Here is a 20,061-nt window from a genome sequence, read left to right as displayed (position 1 = left end):
CCACTGAACTCTCAGATGAGAGGCAGCCCTAATTCCTAGCTCTGCCAGAGAAGGACTGTGAACATTAAAGCTTTGTTGAGGCCCAGATGATGGTACCGTCAGCCAGTATCATGTGGAGGAGAAAAGTAGCCCAAACTGAACCCAGTCAACACATAATCATGAAAGATTTCAATCATAAAGGAAACAATTATAAAGTTATTTTAAGCCACTAAGATTTTAGAATTGTTAGAAATAATCAAAACAATAACAAATATTTTCATGAAGTGTATATCTGCCTTAAATATAAAAATATCTGCATTTAAAGAAAATATTGAAAAATATTTATAAATGTGTATTAACCATATGGCATACATATGGTTAGTAGCAACTATATCTAAAGTTTATAAAACTAAAAGAACTGTTTGAGTATTGTTGATCCAACCCTGTGTGCAAAAAAAAAAAAAAAAAAGAAAAAAAAGAAAAGAAAGGAAAGCCACAAGTCCTGGTAGAATTTAAGATCAGAAGCCACAATCCATCAGACCATGTACATTAATCCATCCATTGATATATTTAGGTGGTGTATTTAAGCATTCGTTGTATGCTCTACTCCTGACACACAGAGCCTGAATGTACAGATGAAGAAAGGAACAAAGAAATAGACTGATTTTTTTTCTGTAATTTAACCTTTACTAGTAAATATATCTTAAAACATTGAAATAGAGGGTGCCTGGGTTGCTCAGCTGGTTAAGTGACTGCCTTCGGCTCAGGTCATGATCCTGGAGTCCCAGGATGGAGTCCCGCATCGGGCTCCCTGCTCAGCTGGGAGTCTGCTTCTCCCTCTCCTGCCCCCCACTCTCGTGTGCACGCTCTCTCTCTCATTCTCTCTCTCAAATATAAAATCTTAAAAAAAAAAAAAAAAACATTGAAAAAGAATCAAATGTAGACATCAATTTACATAAATGAATTTTAATGAGTTACTGATAAAATTGCTTTTCTTTTATGATTTTTTCTCCTGATTTTCTATGTCCTCAACAAACTACTTTTAAATTAAAAAAGTGAAAACTTCATGGGACGCCTGGGTGGCTTAGTCGGTTAAGCATCCAACTCTTGATTTCGGCTCAGGTCCTGATCTCAAGGTCTTGGGATCGAGCCCAGTGTCAGGCTCCAAGCTCTCTGGGGAGTCTGCTTGAGATTCTTTCCCTCTCCCTCTGTCTGTCCCTCCCCTGATTGTGTGTGTGTGTATATGCACTCTCTCACTCTCTCTCAAATAAATAAATCTTTAGGGGAAAAAAAAAAGAAGAAAAGAAAACTTCAGAATGGTTTAACTATCAGGCTGCAACCATCCAAGACAAGATTTCTTAGTTCAAATTCAGTCTCAACATGCAAATTATTCTCTGATCAGTATAGATTCCTCTCACTGGATCTTCCACACGTTGTGTAAGGACATGTTCCCTGCTCTGATTTAGTTGCAGCAGTCCCATTAGTTAGGGTCACAAGACAGGTGAAATGGTTTTGAGTCAACTATCAATTTCAACCACATGACAGAGGGGGAAAAGTCAGCGCAACGTAGGGGAAAAAAATCATTCTCAATATTGTTTGTGTGTTTGTGACTCTCACATTATGTGCTTAATTTTTACTTTTAAGATAGATTTTTTAAACATATCTATTGATATTCTCCCAATCTTCCTTGGTACTTCTCTTAAATATATAATGAGCACAGAAACATTGGGAAAGAAGATGGGGTAACTAGATTTCTGCTCCACTTTCCAATATCCCTTGTGTATATATACAAAAATGTTTTAAAAAGTTAATTTGATTTCAATTTAATTTAATTTCTCTATGAAAGCATGTGAAAAATCCTATTTTGACTTAAATCATATTTATTGCATCCTCTCTTCAAGGTTGAGGAGAGGAGAAACAAATTGCTGATGGAACCAGGGAAAGCAAGGCTAAGCCACACAGCTCTTTGATTCCTCAGATGTAGTTTCCTCAGCAGAGCTTCAAAAATTATTTAAATTATTGTCAATCAATAGAACATAGAGCATACCCAGGAGATCTGAATGCTAGTAAAAACTCACTTTTAAAAATAAATACTTTTTAACAGTTCAGAACTAAGGAGCAATCGAGTATATAATCACTTTCTCTACTAATATAACAGAAAACTATTATCAGCCGTGTGAGTCCAAATTGTGTATTAAATAGCCTCTCACAACATGAAAATGAATTTTGCAGTTTGACAACCAGGGTTGATATCCTTCCATCTATACGGGACATAATGTTTCATCTATTCATGTGCATCTACCTTTCCACAGAATTATTGTTCTTCCTGCAAAGCATGCAGATGAATAACCATGATGCCATCCTGCCAGGTAGTAGTACAAGGACAGCAGATTTTTCTGTTATCCCATCTCTAGCTGACCACTTCGAAGATGCCACTCTCCTCATAAGCCACTGAGGCAAATATCTAATCACACATCTAATTTAGTTTAGCTCTGGTGTTAGTTAATAGTTGTTGCATCCATTTGTAAAGCAGGGCCCCTACACACAGAGGCTCTCAGGATTTCCATCTTTTGTATATGTGTCTAAAAGAAATTTGAACATAATTTGTTATCAAAAAAATAGCAAAGATTCTATGTGCCCAATAAGAGAAAAATAACATTAACAGCAAACTAGTCTTTTCATGCTACACTCATTTGGGGGCTTACTGCTAACAGTAAGATTTTAGGAGGAAGAAGGAAGTGTCTTACTAAAAAGTTCAAAAGCCCCTATCTAACATTTTAACTTTAAACAGTTCGAGTAATTACGGTCTTGTAGAAAATTTAGGATCTCACATGTATCAAAACATGAGTTAAGGTATTAATATGCTATATAAGGCCTAGGATAAGTGCCCATAATTTAAATAAAAGTCTCTTCTTGATCATCTGTTTTTACTATTTAAAACTGCTACAACTCTTGGGTTATTCTAAACCAAAAAGATGAACTAAGAAGAGAAATGAAAGAACCCAACATTCTATTCTTATGTATTAATCTTTATGGTAACTTTAAAAAATTGTTTAGTGAAATAAATAATGTATTTATCCTTGTATGTCTGACAGCAAATCTTAACTTTTATTCATTTTTATCAACATCTAAAGATGATAAAAATTTTGAGCCATATCTTGACAGAAAAATTAGATATTCTTATTTTAGATAACTTTTTCTGATATGACCAGTGTGTGGATTTTGGTAAACTTTGAACAAAAGTTTTATATTTAAGTAAGATATAAAAAATTTTGCAAATGGTTATTTGTTAATAATGTTTGGATTGGATATAAAGATATAATTTTCAATTAATATCTGAAAAGTTGTTTAATATTTTAGGCCCTATCAAAAATTTTGCCTACCCAATAAATGCCTAAAATATATGTATGTAAAGCATTATTACTCGGTCTATAATGATGGAAATGGGCATTCAAAGGGAAATAGAAAAATAAACAAAAATTTATGTCTTTCGAACCAGAGAGGGAGATAAACCGCAAGAGACTGACTCTTAATCTCAGGAAACAAACTGAGGGTTGCTGGAATGGAGGGGAGTGGAAGGGATGGGGTGACTTGGTGATGGACATTAGGGAGGATATGTGCTATGGTGAGCGCTGTGAATTGTGTAAGACTGTTGAATCACAGACCTGTACCCCTGAAACAAATAATACATTATATGTTAATCAAATCAAATCAAATCTGTCTTTCCATCAGTCCATTCATCCATCCCTTCTTCTATCCTTTCATGCATCCCTATCTTTCTTTCTATCTATTAATCTATTTAACTCCCTATGTACAGTGTATTTCCAGATGCCTTCCCTTGTGAGAAATTTGAGGCCTGTTTTTCTACCTGATATCATTAAATGCTTGGTGAGGATTTACTTTGTGCCAAGAATTGTGCCAAGTGGAAGAGTATAAGAGTGAACAAGCTAATCTAGATCATCACCAGCACATGGATCCTAGCTATGTTGAAAAATTTTAAATAATTTTTCATCATAATATTGATAATTGTTACAAAGGAAAACTCCATTGTGCTTTCAGGTCAAATCTGCATTATGAAAAGATCTCTCTGGCTGCTCTATGGAGAGTAAGTTGGAGGAAACAAGAGTGGATATCACAAAAGCATATTTAGAAGGCTCCTATTATCTTGATATCCCTCTCCTGCAGGCCTTTTTTACTGGGATGCAAATTTGAGGGCAAAGGTGGTCCTGATCTATTATTAGCCAGCAGTGGTACTGATGCCTTTGAGCATATTTTCTGATCCATGGCCCGGTTTGCTGTTTTATTTGTGATCTTAAAGTTCTAATTATTTATCTGTCTCTTTCTTCTAATAAGTTTTAAGCTCGAGTTAGCACAGTGAAAAATATATGCAAAACAATATTTGTAGAATAAGTAAAATAGATAGATGTGCTTTGTCTAATGGATTGCACCTTCTGGACACTGATTTTGTCCACTAAGATGCTCTTATTAGAGTGAGGCTTGGCTGCAAATCTACTATTCACTATTCCAACAACTATTCTAAACTTCCTATTCTTGCTTAGTCCTTGCCATTGCTCCTGCTCTGATTTGAGGGGCCAGTATTCTTTGTGTTCAAGACAGCCTGATCCTTTACAACTTGTGATGTCTTACATAACTGTACTTTAACAGCACTATTATATAATACCTTTATGTTTCCGTAAGAAATCATTGTCATACAAAATTTGTTCTATCCATCTGTAATACATAGCATTGTACACTACTTCTTATTATTCCCAATGGTTTGTTTTCCTATGGTTATATACTAAAAAACAGTCTTTATGTTATATGTGTAAAATAATTCTACAGAGTGCTATTATGTACTTTGATTTATTGACGATTTACATGTGAAATTGTCAATATAGAATATATGTTATAGAAACCTCAAAAATGCTATTAATCTGACACATAATATGAGCTGGGATAAGAATCATGATAATGCTGTGTGCTTCTGCATTACTTAAGCTGCTCATACCCACTGTACTCCTATAACTTAAAATAGCTACACTTATTTAAGTCTAATTTTAGACTGAATAATTTATGCCTCTGTTCACCAACAACACTGTAATACATTATACAGTAATGTTAGAGGAGAATAAATGAAATATTTCATTAGTAATGTTTATATAAGATATATAGGAAAGTATATATAGGAGGCACATCATGTTAATCTCTCTTGCTATTTTTCCCAAGAATTTAGCAGAGGAAAATGTGAATGAGCTGTTGGTCTATAAGCAGTATTTTTTAAATAAATGATTTCATGTTTGTATATATAAAAGCATACATCTATTTATTTGGACTCTGACCACTGTCCACACTATAACACCTGTAATTCCTAATTTCACTGGACAAGAGAATGTTGAAGTGAAACTGTATTGAGCGTAATGCTTTCCTCTGTGCATAGATACCCATATATCTACAGTTCATTTCACACAGTAGCAATAACATTAAACATGTTTTATTCAAGAAGTGGTTTAAGTTTGAGCAGAGAACAGAGTCTGTTTACTAAAAGCTATGTTTTGCCAATGGCCTTATTTTCAGTAAAAATCATCTCCTATCCTTAGAACAATATAAAAGATAGAGCACCTTTCTGTCACTGACTATGCCACTTGCAAGCATGAATATAATGGATGTGGTTTCTTAATGTTAAGAGGAAAATTTTTATGGTCATCACTGCAATCCACCAAATATCTCTTGTTCTTATCCCATGTGGAAATTCTCCCACACTCATGAAATTTTCTGTGGCCATATGACTGGTTTATCAAAGTATGAAGAAAAGAGAATTATATTACTGGCATGCAGAATCTTTAGGAATCAGTGAACAGTGTATACATTTCCCATTTGACACCAGCAGTGTTTATATTGTAGCTTATACGCCATTCTTATATGCATACCTTATATGCAATGATATCATGGATCTGTTATGGACATGTAATGTTAGTAAGAAAAAAATTATGGTATTAAGTCACAGAGAATTTTGAAGTTATTCATTACAGTAGAATTACTTATCCTATCCCAGTTGATAAAACAGCTGACCTCGGTATTCCCTAGTCCTACTTCCCCATATATCAGCATATATCCTTAAGTAATAAGAAGTATCATCTTCAGGCTCACTAACTCTGATCCTTACTGCACACAATATAATAGTTCTAAGTGAGGTACAGCCCTTAAAGAGAATTTAGCTATAACCATGCCAGGAAGTGTTTGGGTTGTTGGACCAAACCTGAAGCCAAGGTGGCTTTCTACTCCAGACCTTTGTGCACTTGGCCATTTTTAGGAAGAATTAAAAGAGGACCAGGATTATAGAAAATAGACTTCTAATAAGTCTGTCTTCCATTAAGAAAGGTATGACACAAAACAAAGTCCATAATTCGCCTTTGAGAGTTTGAAGGGGGTAGTAGAACAAGATAGAATGAATAGAACAATAAAATATCCAATTTTTAAAAAGAAAATTAACAAACATTCATAAATAGATTACTTAAAGCTTTTTTAAAGGATCTCTTAAAATATCACTTCAAATTCTTGTGAAAAAAATTATAGGGCTTTAAATATTAGTAGAAGAAAGAAAGGAAAAAAGGAAGGAAAGAGGGAAGGAAATAGGAAAGAGGGGAGGAGGGAGAAAGGAAGGAAAAAATATAAGAAAGAATGAAAGTAAGGCCAGAAATAAACCCACGATTATACGGTCAGTTAATCTTTGACAAAAGAAGCAAGAATATGCATTGGGAAAAGGACAGTGTCTTCCACAAACGGTGTTGACAAAACCAGACAGCTACATGCAAAAGAATGAAACTGGACCACTTTCTTACACCAGACACAAAAATAAACTCAAAATGGATTAAGGATCTAAATGTGAGACCTAGAACCATAAAAATCCTAGAAGAGAACATGGGCAGTGATTTCTCTGACATTGATTTTAGCGACATTTTTCTAGTTATGTCTCCTAGGGCAAGGGAAACAAAAGCAAAGATAAACTATTGGGACTACATCAAAATAAAAAGCTTCTGCACAGCAAAGGAAACATCAAAACTAAAAGACCTACTGAATGGGAGAAAATGTTTGCAAATTACATATCTGATAAAGGGTTAGTATCCAAAATATATAAAGACCTTAAAATACTCAATGCACACACACACAAAATCCAATTAAAAAATGGGCAGACGACATGAACAGACATTTCTCCAAAGACAACCTACAGATGGACAACAGACATGAAAGGATTTTCAACATTACTCATCCTCGGGGAAATGTAAATCAAAGCCACAATGGGATATCATCTTCACACCTGTCAGAATGGCTAAAACCAAACACAAGAAACAATAAGTGTTGGCGAAGATGTGGAAAAAAACAGAACTACCATATGATCCAGTAATCACACTAGTGGGTATTTACCCAAATAATACAAAAACACTAATTCGGAAGGATGTAAGCATCCCTATGTTTATTGTAGCATTATTTACAATAGCCAAATTATGCAAGCAGCCCAAGTGTCCATTGATAGACAAATGAATAAAGACGATATGGTGTATATATATACACAATGGAATATTATTCAGCCATAAAAAGGATGAAATTTTGCCATTTGCAGCAACATGGATGGAGCTAGAGAATATAATGCTAAGCGAAATAAGCCAGAGAACAGTACCATATGACTTCATTCATATGTGGAATTTAAGAAACAGAGGGGGAAAAAGAGGCAAATGAAAAAAAAAAAAAAAAAAAAAAAACTCAACTATAGAGAACAAATAGATAGTTATCAAGGGAAACGGGTGAAATAAGAGAAGAGGACTAAGAGTATACTTATCCTGGGGCACCTGGGTGGCTCAGTTAGTTAAGTGGCCCACTCTTGATTTTGGCTCAAGTTATCATCTCACGGTTGTAAGATCCAGCCCTGTGTCAGGCTCCATGCTGGGAGTGGAGCCTGCTTAGATTCTCTCTGTCCCTCTGTCCCTCTCCCCTCCCCTTATCTAAAAGAAGAAAAAAGACTATACTTTTTTGTAAAGATTTTTATTTATTATTTATTTGGCGGGGGGCAAGAGAGCACAAACAGAGGGAGCAGCAGTGGCACAGGGAGTGGGAGAGAGAGAAGCAGGCTCCCCGCTGAGCAGGGAGCCCGCTGTGGGGCTCGATCCCAGGACCCCGGGATCATGACCAGAGCTGAAGGCAAACGCTTAACAGACTGAGCCACAATGGTGCCCCAAGAGTACACTTTTCTTGATGAGCACTGAGTAATATATGGAGTTGTTGAATCACTATATCGTATACCTGAAACTAATATAACACTGCCTGTTAACTATGTTGAAATTAAAATTAAAAAAAAAAAAAAAAAGAATGAAAGTGTTGTGCATGTGTATATGGGGGGGTGGATAAAGAGACAGAGATTTAAAAAGCAGAATTTACCCTTCCTAAATTATGCAGTTTTTATAATCACTTGAATTAGGCATCAGTATAATGTACATTATTTCTCTCGTTACAACTGTGACCTTGGATCTTACCTTTCTACGTAATCTAGTAACCGGGAACAGTGATTTGAAGCAGGAGCATCATGACCTCCCACTGCATAGAGAAAACCATCACACGTGGCCACTCCAACACCCCCTCTCCGCTTACACATTGGCGCACACACGTTCCACTTATTTGTATGAGGATCATAATATTCCATTGAACTCAAACAGGAACTTCCATCACGACCTCCGACTGAATATAATCTAAAAACACAATCAGAAAAACAGGATTTAATACCACAGTCTGAATGACAGAACGTAGAAAAGAAGTCCTTTAAAAATAAATTTTCTATCACCATATGAGTCTCACATGTGTTTTAATAAGATTAGATGTTGTGGATTTTTGCTTTACCGGTAGACATTATGATTAATATATTGGTAAGTAGAAACTGAAAAGTATAGTATTAAGTTGAAGTAAATGCATAGGAAGACCTTATTATTTAGTATATAAAATCATGCAGGTCTTAGATTTGCAAATGCATGCTCTAATATAATGTAGTAACTCTAAAATATGATGTTTAAACTGACTTCATCCTAGAGACATTTTTTTTTTTAAGCTGTTTATGTTTCTTTTAACACCTGGCATGATAAAATGTTTCTGACCGCCCGAGTGTGCTCTTTTTTTTTTTTTTTAAAGATTTATTTATTTATTTATTTATTCATGAGAGACAGACAGAGAGAGAGGCAGAGAGAGAAGCAGGCTCCCAAGGAGCAGGGAGCCTGATGCTGGACTCGATCCCAGGACCCCGGGATCACGACCTGAGCCGTAGGCAGACGCTTAACCATCTGAGCCACCCAGGCGCCCCCGAGTGTGCTCTTTATGGTTGTAATGCCTCTTTGCCTGGTTAACTCACAGTTGTCTGCCAGATCTCAGTCTTCAGTAGGTTGAAATTAACCGAGAGGAACATTGTAAAGGACAAGTATTGGACAGTTTAGCTTGCAGAAGCACCCAGAAATGAAACCAAGAAGTTTTTATCATCCTAAACACTTCATGAAATCTGAGCCTCGTTTATTTCTGTGAGGATCTAACTTAAAAGAAGCATGCTATAATCATGAGGTATTATTAAAATGTAAATATTTTTTGCAGAAATTTTACTTATTGAGTAAGTATCTTTGCACAAGGCATCTTGCACAGTCCCTGGTACATAATTTATATGTAAGAAAAGTATCATCTCTTTTTTCCTATCATTTAAAGGGAATTTTTGACTTCAAGCTTCTCTTTTATTTATACATATTACGCTGATAAAGTACAGTGTTGATTTATCTGAACCCAGCATTGCTAATAGAGTATCTATCACATACTTTCTTTTTCTGAAATTATTTAAAATGCTAACATACAAATATATAGCTAGATGGATATAGAAACTAATGATAATTAAGCATATTGCTTACATTTTAGAAGTTAAATATTGAGCCTATTAGTATAGCCTTTTATTTGGAAATTAAATATTCCTGCAAAGTTCACAAGTTACAACATCAATGCCTTCTTTAATATAATTATGTATATTACAAACCACTACTCATTTCATCTCTTTCTTCTGTGTGAACCCTCCATTAATAAAATCCAGTAACAGGGATTCTACAAAAAAAGAAATTTATATAATGCCTTGATAAAAATGGCATAATATTTGACAATCCCTTTTGTAACATAAATGTTTGATGTATGGTAGCTATTATTTTATGAATTACTTATGAAAGTCTAGGCTGTGTTATCAGTGGGTTCTTCCATTTGGTACATATCCCTATATAGTACTATATAGTCTACAGAGGAACAATGAAATTGCTGTAATTTTAATATATTGACTAATATTAACGCAAAATTATTTGACAAGAGTAAATTCGCTGAATTTTTCCTCAAAAGCGAGCTTTGAAAAATAAAAGAGAAAATTTTAGTTTGTGTAAAAGTTAGTAGTGTCCTTTTGGACTGCTTTCTGAATCCACTGTTAAAACTACTAGATGTATTTTAATACTTGAAAGATTTTGAAAATTACGTACTTTACAAATATATGCTATCAGCTAACATTCTCTCTAACCCACTTATTTTAAAACATAAATTTGCTAAGTGACTAAGAATTAAAATGGAAAAATAAATAACGATTACTATAATTATTGTTAAAGTTCTAAAAATAACCAAGGGATAGAAACAATGTACTCTCGAGCAGTTAGAATAAATGCTAGAATGTATGCATATAACCTCATGGACAATTATCTTCTCAGATCTCCCTTCATAAACTATTTGATCATAACTTAGGTTGATTCCCTGCTTTGCTTCGCTACAGTGACAAATTAGACGTTGAGACTCTGAAGAGCAGAGAAGAATCTGATGCTAAACGTAAATGCACTGACAAGATAGGAGGTGGCAGCTGACAGTTTCACGGCAAGAAAGGAAACTGACATTTTAACTTGGAGTTGAAAGAGGAATGGAAATTTGTAAGATGAAGAAAGAGGAGAAAAGCTTTACATACAGGGAAAACATTATGCATAAAGCCAAGGGGCAAAAAGGTCACAGCAGGTGATAAATAAAGAGTGGCAGGTATGTCACACTGATGGAAGGGGGTTTGTGGAAGAGGGGAAAGGAGAGATGCAGCTGGTAGATGACAAAAGGAGGCTGAGAATGTAGGCCTTGATGCCATGCTGCAGAGCTGGGCTTTCACTCTGAGACAATGAGGAAAAGACAGAGAAATAACATTCTTAGGAATCATCAGGTTCATAGTTCAGTGTGCTGTGAATCAATCATACGAGATCAGAAAGATCCCTGATTTAAGCAAGCTCTTCTGAATTTTGCTGAGAAGGGCAAGAATTGGAGTCTTCCCTACTACTTTCCCTAACTTGTGTGTTTATTCAGCACACAGATAAATTTTGCCTAAAGTTTAGTGACCCGGTCTCGGTGTTTTGAGACCTACTTGTCAGGTGTCCATCTAAATGAGTGTCACATGTTTCATATTCTAGAAAATAAAATATAGCTGTTTAAGGAAACAAATCCTATACTAGTTAGGATATGGGTTCAAATGTGTTTAAAGGGGCTGGCATGAGACCCAGGCTGTTTTCCACTTTAAAGCATATCATCTGTAGAGTATGACATTTTGTCAAGAATTGTGAGGAATCTAAATTTTTTTTACTACTTGAAATCTAAGAAATTAGTGCATCATAGTTTTGTAGATGCTGGAAAAAGACATAAGACTCCTAGGTCAGAGAACAATTGCTACAGTTCACAGCAAACTAAGCACCATGAGCTTGAAGTTCACATTGGTTCTTGTTGTCCACCCTCCACCCCAAGGCCCAATAGGGGGATAGAGACTCAAGTAAATATTGCACATGCAGTGGACCTTGGCCTTTCTCACATCTGAGGAACATTAAGTTGAGGAAATGCTAGTTCTTTAAAGAAAACTGCCAACAAAACCACCCAAGTTTTGCTCTGAAGGGAGACGTTATCTTTATTATTCTGGTCAAAGAACAAATCTGTTCTGTGCCCCCAAAGAAAGACACCATCTCTATCTTCCTTGCTGTTTGATTTACAAATATCCTTGCAGGCAGTATGAAAAGTTGGCAGTACTTCTTGCTTGGGAATTGTACATAAATGCTAAAATCCCATTGCAGAATTCTCTGCAAACACCCTTGTCCTGAAGGCCCAAGGTAACCCTAGCTACACAACCATAGTTCAAACAGTAGGACAAAGGAAAAGTGGAAGGAGTACACCCCCTCCCTTTAAGAATCTTTTTTTTTTTTTAGATTCCACAAATTAATAAACAAAAGGCAGAATCAAACCTAAAATACAGAGAACAAACTAAGGGTTGCCAGAAGGAAAGGGGGTGGGGGCAAAATTGGTGAAGGGGAATGGGACACACAGGCTTCCAGTTATGGAACAAGTCATGAGAATAAAAGATACAGCATAGGAAATATAGTCAATGATACTGTAATAGCGTTGTAAGGTGACAGCTATACTTGCGGTGAGCATAAGAAAACATGTAGAGAAATTAAATAATTACCTTCTATGCTGGAAACTAATGTAACATTGTATATCAACTATACTCCAATAATATTAGATAATTCATCTTTTAAAAAGTTGCATATCTCACTTCAGATATACCATTGGCCAAACTTAGTCAATGTCAATAAGTAATTGATAAGGTACTACAATACGTTGTTTTTATTTTAGATGGCCATATGCTTAGTTAACAGTGGGTATTTATATTTCATAGACAAAGGAGTGAATAAGTATTAGGAGACAATTAGAAGTTTCTGACACAGAACTAGATATTTTCTAACCCTGTGTGCCATTGTGCATTCTACCCTAGATACCTTTTTCCTACATAGGCTAGGTACCTCTCATTCATCTCTCAACCAATTCAAGTGTATCTCTACTAGAAAGTCTTTTCTGATCCCATTTTGTCTTTTTTCCTAGAAAATTAACATTGTTTATAATCTGTATTCTAGATAAAGTTATTTAATATTTGTCGTACTTTATCAACAGTGCATACTTTGGGATGGCTGTAACCAAACTCAAGCCCATCTACCCGATGGAGTAGCAAAGACCATCACTGAAACATGGAGTATGCAGCAAGGGAAGGGTTTATTCTATAGGCAACCAAATGAGAAGACAAGAAGGCAAACCTCAAGTCCGCCCTTCTGAAGAAGTAGAGTAAGGGAAATTTAAAGGCCAATGAAAAAGATCTGGTTAAAAACGGCAGCTGAGAGTTGTACCATTAACTTTTTGTTTACTAGTTTTAATCCCCACTGTCTTTTGATCATTCCTCATTCTTGAGGGAATTGGGATGATGGCCACATTATATACTTCCTGCTGAAATGGAAGGAAGATTGGGGTTAGAGGAATGGGACATTTAGTTCAAGGTTGAAACTTAACATTCTGTATCACCAAAGTTTTTGTACTTTTGTTAGCACTATATTTTATCTAGGGCCTTAGGGGAGATTTGTTGTAACCAAGTAGCTTGTTGTACTTATTGATTTCTTCAGACCAGTTCTCCTAAATAGTAGTTTCAGGTCCATCAGAGGCTTGCTAGTCCAAGCAGGGTTCTTTTCAATGTTCTCCTTGCTGATTGGGTATAGGGAACCTGTGAATTCTTCTCATTTGAGTGTGATGAATCCGTGGCTTAATTCCCTGTAGTTTCACTGAAGAATGGGCAGTCAATAGTACCTCAGTAGGTCCTGTCCAACAAGGTTGGAGCTGGTATTCTGGGTGCTCGCTCCTTCAGGTCTTTAATAACCCCAAGTCTCTAGGATTTGGGAGATATAAGGGCACATCTATGGGTACATCATCTTGCTGTGTTGAATGCACTTGATAGTATCCAATTTCCTAATGTAAGCCCCATCAGGGACTCCTAAGTCATGAACGAGTGTAGAAAGAGCCTTCCATATAACATTTCATAGGGGCTTAATCCAAGCCTACTTCTAGGGGCTACTCTTACCCAAGAAGTGTTTCCCAAGTTCAGTCGGTTTCTTGGCATATCTTTGCCAGAGGTTCATTTTTTTTTCCAGTTGGGTGGAGTCTCCAGAAAATGTGTAATTTCCATTGAATGCCCAAGGCATTGGGCACTGCTTGTGTGATTTTTGCCACCAATGCTGCTCCATTGTTGCTCTGAATTGTTAGCATCAATCCAGTCCTAGGAATGATTTTGCTTAAAACTGTTTTGACAACTTTGGGGGCCTTTTCTGAAGGTCATGGAAAGGCTTCAGACCAGGGGTCTACAAATATTAGCAAATACTAAAAACCACCTGCTGTTTATGGCATCATGATAAAATCTACCTGCAGCCTTCTCCAGGTTTGGTGCCTCTAAGTTGTATACTCTTTTAGAGCTGGTGAGAACCCAGTCTTAGGATTGTTTTTACTGCAGTGTCACATTTTTGAAGACTTCTCTGAGGACTGGGACCCACAATATACTTCTGGATCCACTGAAGAATAGCATCTCATGCATAATGGATGCTTTGGTGAATATGGTTAATCATTTCTTCCAGAAGATGTCCTGGGATAAGGATTCATTATATTTCCAGCCGGTTTTAATGCCAGCTTGGTGTCCAAACCCCATTCCTTAGTTCTTCTGATGTCCTCTGAGGAATACTGGGGTTGTTTTTAGTTACATCTATGTCTGGTACTGAAAATCATTACAGAGAGTTTTGGAGTTTTTGTATGGACTGCCAACTTGGCAACTTGATCTGCCCAGCTATTCCCTTGGGCAGTTGAACAGTATAATTTCTGGTGCCCTCAACAGTAGACAATAGCTGCGTTCAGATCTTCATTGTCTTTGATCCATAAAACTGTTTCATCCATAAACATCTCAGTGTCTGGATTTTCCAATGGTAAATCCATCTAATTGGGATGGCTGGAATAAACTTATTCAGTTATCTGTGGGTCTCTGGTGATCTTTCTGAGCGGCTAGACAGCAATAGGCATGAAGATCATCTAAACACGGACCATGTGGCAATTTTTCTCTGAAGTTTACCTCAAGTTGTTAGCTTCAGTTTCCAGGGCTTCAGGGAAAAAAAAGAGCAGTTTTAGTTCTTGGTGATTTCAAGTCAAGAGAAGGAGAAAAAATTAGAAACATTAGTTTGGAGAGTCTTGTCAGATATTGGAGAAAACCAGAAGAATTCAGGGTCCAGTCCAGTTTTTCAGGCAAACAACAAACAAAGACAGCTAATCAGAGCTAGAATCTAATAGCCACAAAGGCATGTTACCGAAACATAATTTCTCTCTAAAATCACCCTCATTTCCAAAGATAGCCAAATTAAAACTAATTTGTTTGTAAAATAAGTCCAATTTTAACAAACGTGGCTTCATTATTTACATAAGCACAATAACAATAGTGATTGGCCATATAGGTTGTTTTTTCTTTTTTCTTTTTCTTTTTTATTTCTGAACTTATAACAGTCTCTCAAGGCTAAGAAGCCAAGCCAAATACTTGCCATCAGGCTTTGCCTGTAATACCTATAGATTTGGGTGAATTCCTCTCTTCTATAAGTCCCCAAAATATTCTGAGGTTCCTGTATATACCAGGAAGTAACCTTCTTTACTCCCTTAGTAAGGCTGCTAGGAGTCCTGTAAACAAAGAGCCAGGACAATTTTTCCAAGGGGCTTCACTGACTCCATAAAGTCTACCTTAGCTCCTTAAAACTATCTGGTCATATTTGAGTCTATGAAAATCTCCCTCAAATACAACTGTCCAGTCAAGCCTTGGTAAAATAACCAGTATTTCCAATTATGTCCTGTCACAAGGAGACCAGGTTCTTATTAAACTTATGCAAATAAGTACACTGTCATGAAAAATATAAGAATGCGCACTGAGAATTTTTGAATTCTGGAAGGATCTTAGGGAGAAAAACTTAAAGTTTTCGTATTTGTTTACAAAGAAATATTTTCCAAATTTCTATATGTCATAGATAGCCTTAAGTCTGGAAGAGCAAACACTAGAGAACCAGCAATGTCCTAAACAAGTCTCTCAGAATGTAGCTTTCCCATTAGTTCTAGAAATTCTTGGTTTAGTTTTGTGATCTTAAAGGTAACAGAGACCTATATTTGTCATTAAGTGGAACTGACAAGGAAATTCTGTGACATACAGCACTTTAATAATTAAAATTGCAAGTGATGATAGTTATACCAGAATGTATCAAAACCATAGGGATTCTGTATAATTTCTGGAACAGTTATAACATTCAACCATATAATAAAACTTAAGAAGGATTATCATCACTTATCTGACAATGCTTCCCATGTAATTTGACATTCCAAAGAAATAAGCCTAATTAGTCCAAAATACTTCATTTAGAAGTTGAATTTTGGGAAGTTTGTGAACTACCAGGTGGTTTTAAAGCACATGCTTAAATAAGATTACAGATCATCACAAAATTTAATGATTATCTCTTTAGCCAAGGTGGCAATAAGAGATTCCAAAGACAAATGCAGAGGGTTACATAGTTGTTAAAAGAAAAAACTTAGCTCTTTTAATATTGAGAAGATTCAACTTTAAGTAATCAAAGACTTAATAAAGACAAAAACATAAAAACTTATTTTTTTCTAGGCAGATTAAAGAAAAACCTTTGTTTATAGTTTAGACCAATAATCTAAGAAAACTTATTTTAACAGAAAAGCCAAATTCCGATTTTATACTGGTGTACCTCTGATATTAAAACTCCTTTATTTGAATAAGAGAATTTTTTTAAAAAAAGTATGCCATCCCCCCTTTATTCCTCCCTGTCATCTCCCATGTTGGTATATACTTATTGAGACAAGGACATCCAGGGCACTGCATGGATCTGAGTTTTTGCACTAGATGCTGTGATGTCCTGACCAGAATCTCTATAAGGAATGAAGGACTCTCAGCTGTAGGAATGCTGCCAACAGTCCTCAGCTCTCAGAGGCCATCAGGGATCGCCTGGACTGAAGACAGCTGCTTTGCCAAGGGCATGCCCTCTGCCCAGGTGGTTGCATCCTAGGACTGTTATAAAAGTTCAGCCCTTTTGCCTGAACTTAGAATAGTTCTGAAGGGTAATCCAACTTTTGGAGCTCCTTGGAGAATTAGTTAAAGCTTCTGTTGATATTGTATCACTGCTCAACTTCTGCCCAATCTTGCTTTCTTACACTTCCTTCTCTTCCCTGATAAACTACTTTACATACTAATTTCCATAATCTTAGTCAATCTGGACCACATACAAAATTCCTTTCCAAAGATTCCCTTCTCACAAACCTTCTACAGCTCTCCTTTTTACATTCAGATTTTGTCCTTATCTTTAAGTAACCAGTCTCATTTCCCTTGCCTACATGGTTGTTTCCCTTATTATTTCCAGTAGTCGATTACATTTATTAAAATTATTTACATCTCTTTATTCTTAGATTACCCATACAACTTCATGAGGCATTAGACAAAGTCCAAGTTTTTTTTTTTTCTTTTCTGATAAATTTTGCAATGGAGATAACATGAACTTACTTGACTTTCAGTAAGCAGAGGCAGAATAAAAATTTCATATGTAATGCTGATAATTCTAAAGACATGTCCATTTTAATTAGGACAACCTTAAATTAAGTTAGCTTTAATACTGAATATCTTTCCAGATCATGTGAGCTTGCAAAACAACAGTTTCAATCTTTGAGTTTTAGAATGCCCAATTTTTGTAAGTGCTTACCTTTAAATTGACTAACTAGAACTCTTTTACAAAATAATTTTAGCAAGCCCATCCGAAGTAGAGAAAATCTCTCACATTTACAACATACATGGAGACACATACAAGTATACTATAAAAACAGATGCAAACAACTTGTTAAAGACCCACTTTCCAAATATCTCCCTTTCCCCACACAAATCTAATTGCAAGCTGGTATTACAATTTATGGATCCATTAGTTGGTCATTTTCCCCTGGAATTTAATAAATATTGTGACCAAGCAGTGTTGCAAAGGAAAAAAAAAAAAAAGATTGGCCAATTTTGGAGAAAACAACCCAAAGGGTTGCATGCGAGGATCAAGCTGTCATTCCTCATTCTCCAGTGAGAACAAGGCTGTTTTTTTTTTTTTTTTTTAAGATTTTTTTATTTATTTGACAGAGAGAGACACAGCGAGAGAGGGAACACAAGCAGGGGGAGTGGGAGAGGGAGAAGCAGGCTCCCCGCTGGGCAGGGAGCCCGATGCGGGGCTCGATCCCAGGATCCTGGGATCATGACCCGAGCCGAAGGCAGATGCTTAACGACTGAGCCGCCCAGGCGCCCCGAGAACAAGGCTGTTTTTTACCATAAGCTGCAGCAATAAACAAACCAAACGAAGCCCAAAGTACCTCTGTGAGCACTGGTTCCTCCCTAAAAGTCAGAACTTCACCTGCTGAACCAAATGGCTTCCTAGACAGCCTTTTCCTAAGCAAGAAAAGAAGGTCAAGAGAACCAAAACCCCGTATGTGGAGGCAACCAAATGGATGGAAGAATCTAAGCCAAACTAAAACCGGAGGAAGAAGTAAACTCACCTGTGGTTGCACAGGAAATACTCACCAAGAGATGTCTGTCCAAACTGAAACCCAAAAGCATATCCTTGCCACAGTAGGGACGGGGAGCCCCCCTCCCACCCCATGGTCCTTAGGACAGAGTCTAGGCTGCTGCTGAGACTTATGACCAGACTCCTGTTAGTGGTTGGGAACCTACAAACCACAGCAAAGAGCTCCTGCCTGGCTCACCAAATTTGTAACTGAACCCAAGTTCTTCTGCCTGATATGCAGCAAAGACAGTCACCAAAACATGGCATATGCAGCAAAGCGAGGTTTCTATTCTAGAGGCAGCCAAACAAGGAGACAGGAAGGCAGGCCTCAAATCTACTCCTCCGAAGGATGTTAGGGAAATTTAAAGGCAAAAGAAAAAGTCTGGGTAAACACTGCTGCTACTCTTAGTAGTACACAGCTGAGAGGAGTTCCATTAACCCTTTGGTTACTGGTTTCATGGCTACAGAAAGTGCGTCCAACACTATCGTCTCCATATTTGAAAGGTTTTGCTGACGAAGTCTGTGATAGAAATATAATCTTCACTCACAGTAGATTGTTACTCAGAAAGTATGTTCAGACATCCCTTCCCTTGCATAATAAAAATATAAGAATTCCACAACCCTCACTGGATAAAACCTTTGAAGCAACTCTCTGGATCCAGAACTCGGTTTGATTTTTTGTTTCTCAACTTATGGAAATCTCTTTAATCTGATCCCAAGAGAATACCGCTGTCAGAATACTCCAGCATCTACCCTTCAGTGAACTTTTTTTTGAGAGGTTCTTGTTAGGGTATCTGACAGTATGGTAAGCAGAATTTCAATAAGCTTAAGGGGTGCTGGGTGGCTGAGTCTGTTAAGCGCCTGCCTTTGGCTGGGGTCATGATCCCAGGATCCTGGGATGGAGCCCTGCATCTGGCTCCCTGCTCAGTGGGGAGTCTGCTTCTCCCCCTGCTTGTGTTCTCTCTCTCTCTCTCTCTCTCTCTCTCTCTCTCTAACTTGCTCATCTCTCTCTCAAATACATAAATAAAATCTAAAAAAAAAAAAAAGAATTTCAGTAAGCTTACAACAGGTTGTATAATTGTTCTTGTTCCTACTCGCTATGAAACATGGCAAATGTGTCTGAGAGTTGCTGACATTGTAACATGGCTGGTAAGCAAGGTTGTATGTGGAAATCTGATAGCAAACACCTATCTTTATTTATTAGAACATGCCAGTTTTTTCTAAAGAAACTTCTACTTGTAAATATGCACATTAATTTAGGTCAATTAACCACATTCCAAAACTTGGTCGGATTCAGTAACCTAACTCCTGGCAGAAATGGTCTCTACTACCTTCATCCCTCCATCCCATGTTTCCTTGCAAGCTCCCACTCTACACCTATTACAAGTCTGCATTTCCTTTCTTTGATGTTTCCAATTTTCCTCTAATATAATGTAAGCTCTCTGAGGGCAGGTTTGCTTTATTTTCTTTGCTATATCACCATGGCCAATACATGTTTATAGTTTGGGTGTGTGTATGTGTGTTTATTTTATTTTTTTTTAAGTGAATCAAGTACTGGTTTCCAGTTCTCGAGAAAGGGTGATTC

The 20,061-nt window shown here is 36.6% G+C and overlaps 1 protein-coding gene across 2 annotated transcripts in view; it reads right to left on the bottom strand.

Moving 5' to 3' along the window:
* KLHL1 (kelch like family member 1) overlaps nucleotides 1–20,061 on the bottom strand; it is a 357,107-nt gene that overhangs the window by 15,687 nt on the left and 321,359 nt on the right. For both annotated transcript variants that reach the window (XM_035003252.1, XM_035003253.1), the window contains one exon: nucleotides 8,505–8,717. In XM_035003252.1, coding sequence (XP_034859143.1) covers nucleotides 8,505–8,717 — 213 coding nt within the window. The remainder of the gene's footprint in view (nucleotides 1–8,504; nucleotides 8,718–20,061) is intronic.

The sequence above is a fragment of the Mirounga leonina genome, unplaced genomic scaffold, assembly GCF_011800145.1.
Source record: "Mirounga leonina isolate KUSES-001 unplaced genomic scaffold, KU_Mleo_1.0 Mir_127, whole genome shotgun sequence".
Lineage (NCBI taxonomy): Eukaryota > Metazoa > Chordata > Mammalia > Carnivora > Phocidae > Mirounga > Mirounga leonina.
Note: the sequence above shows the minus strand (reverse complement) of the source record. Positions and strands in the feature narration are given on the sequence as shown.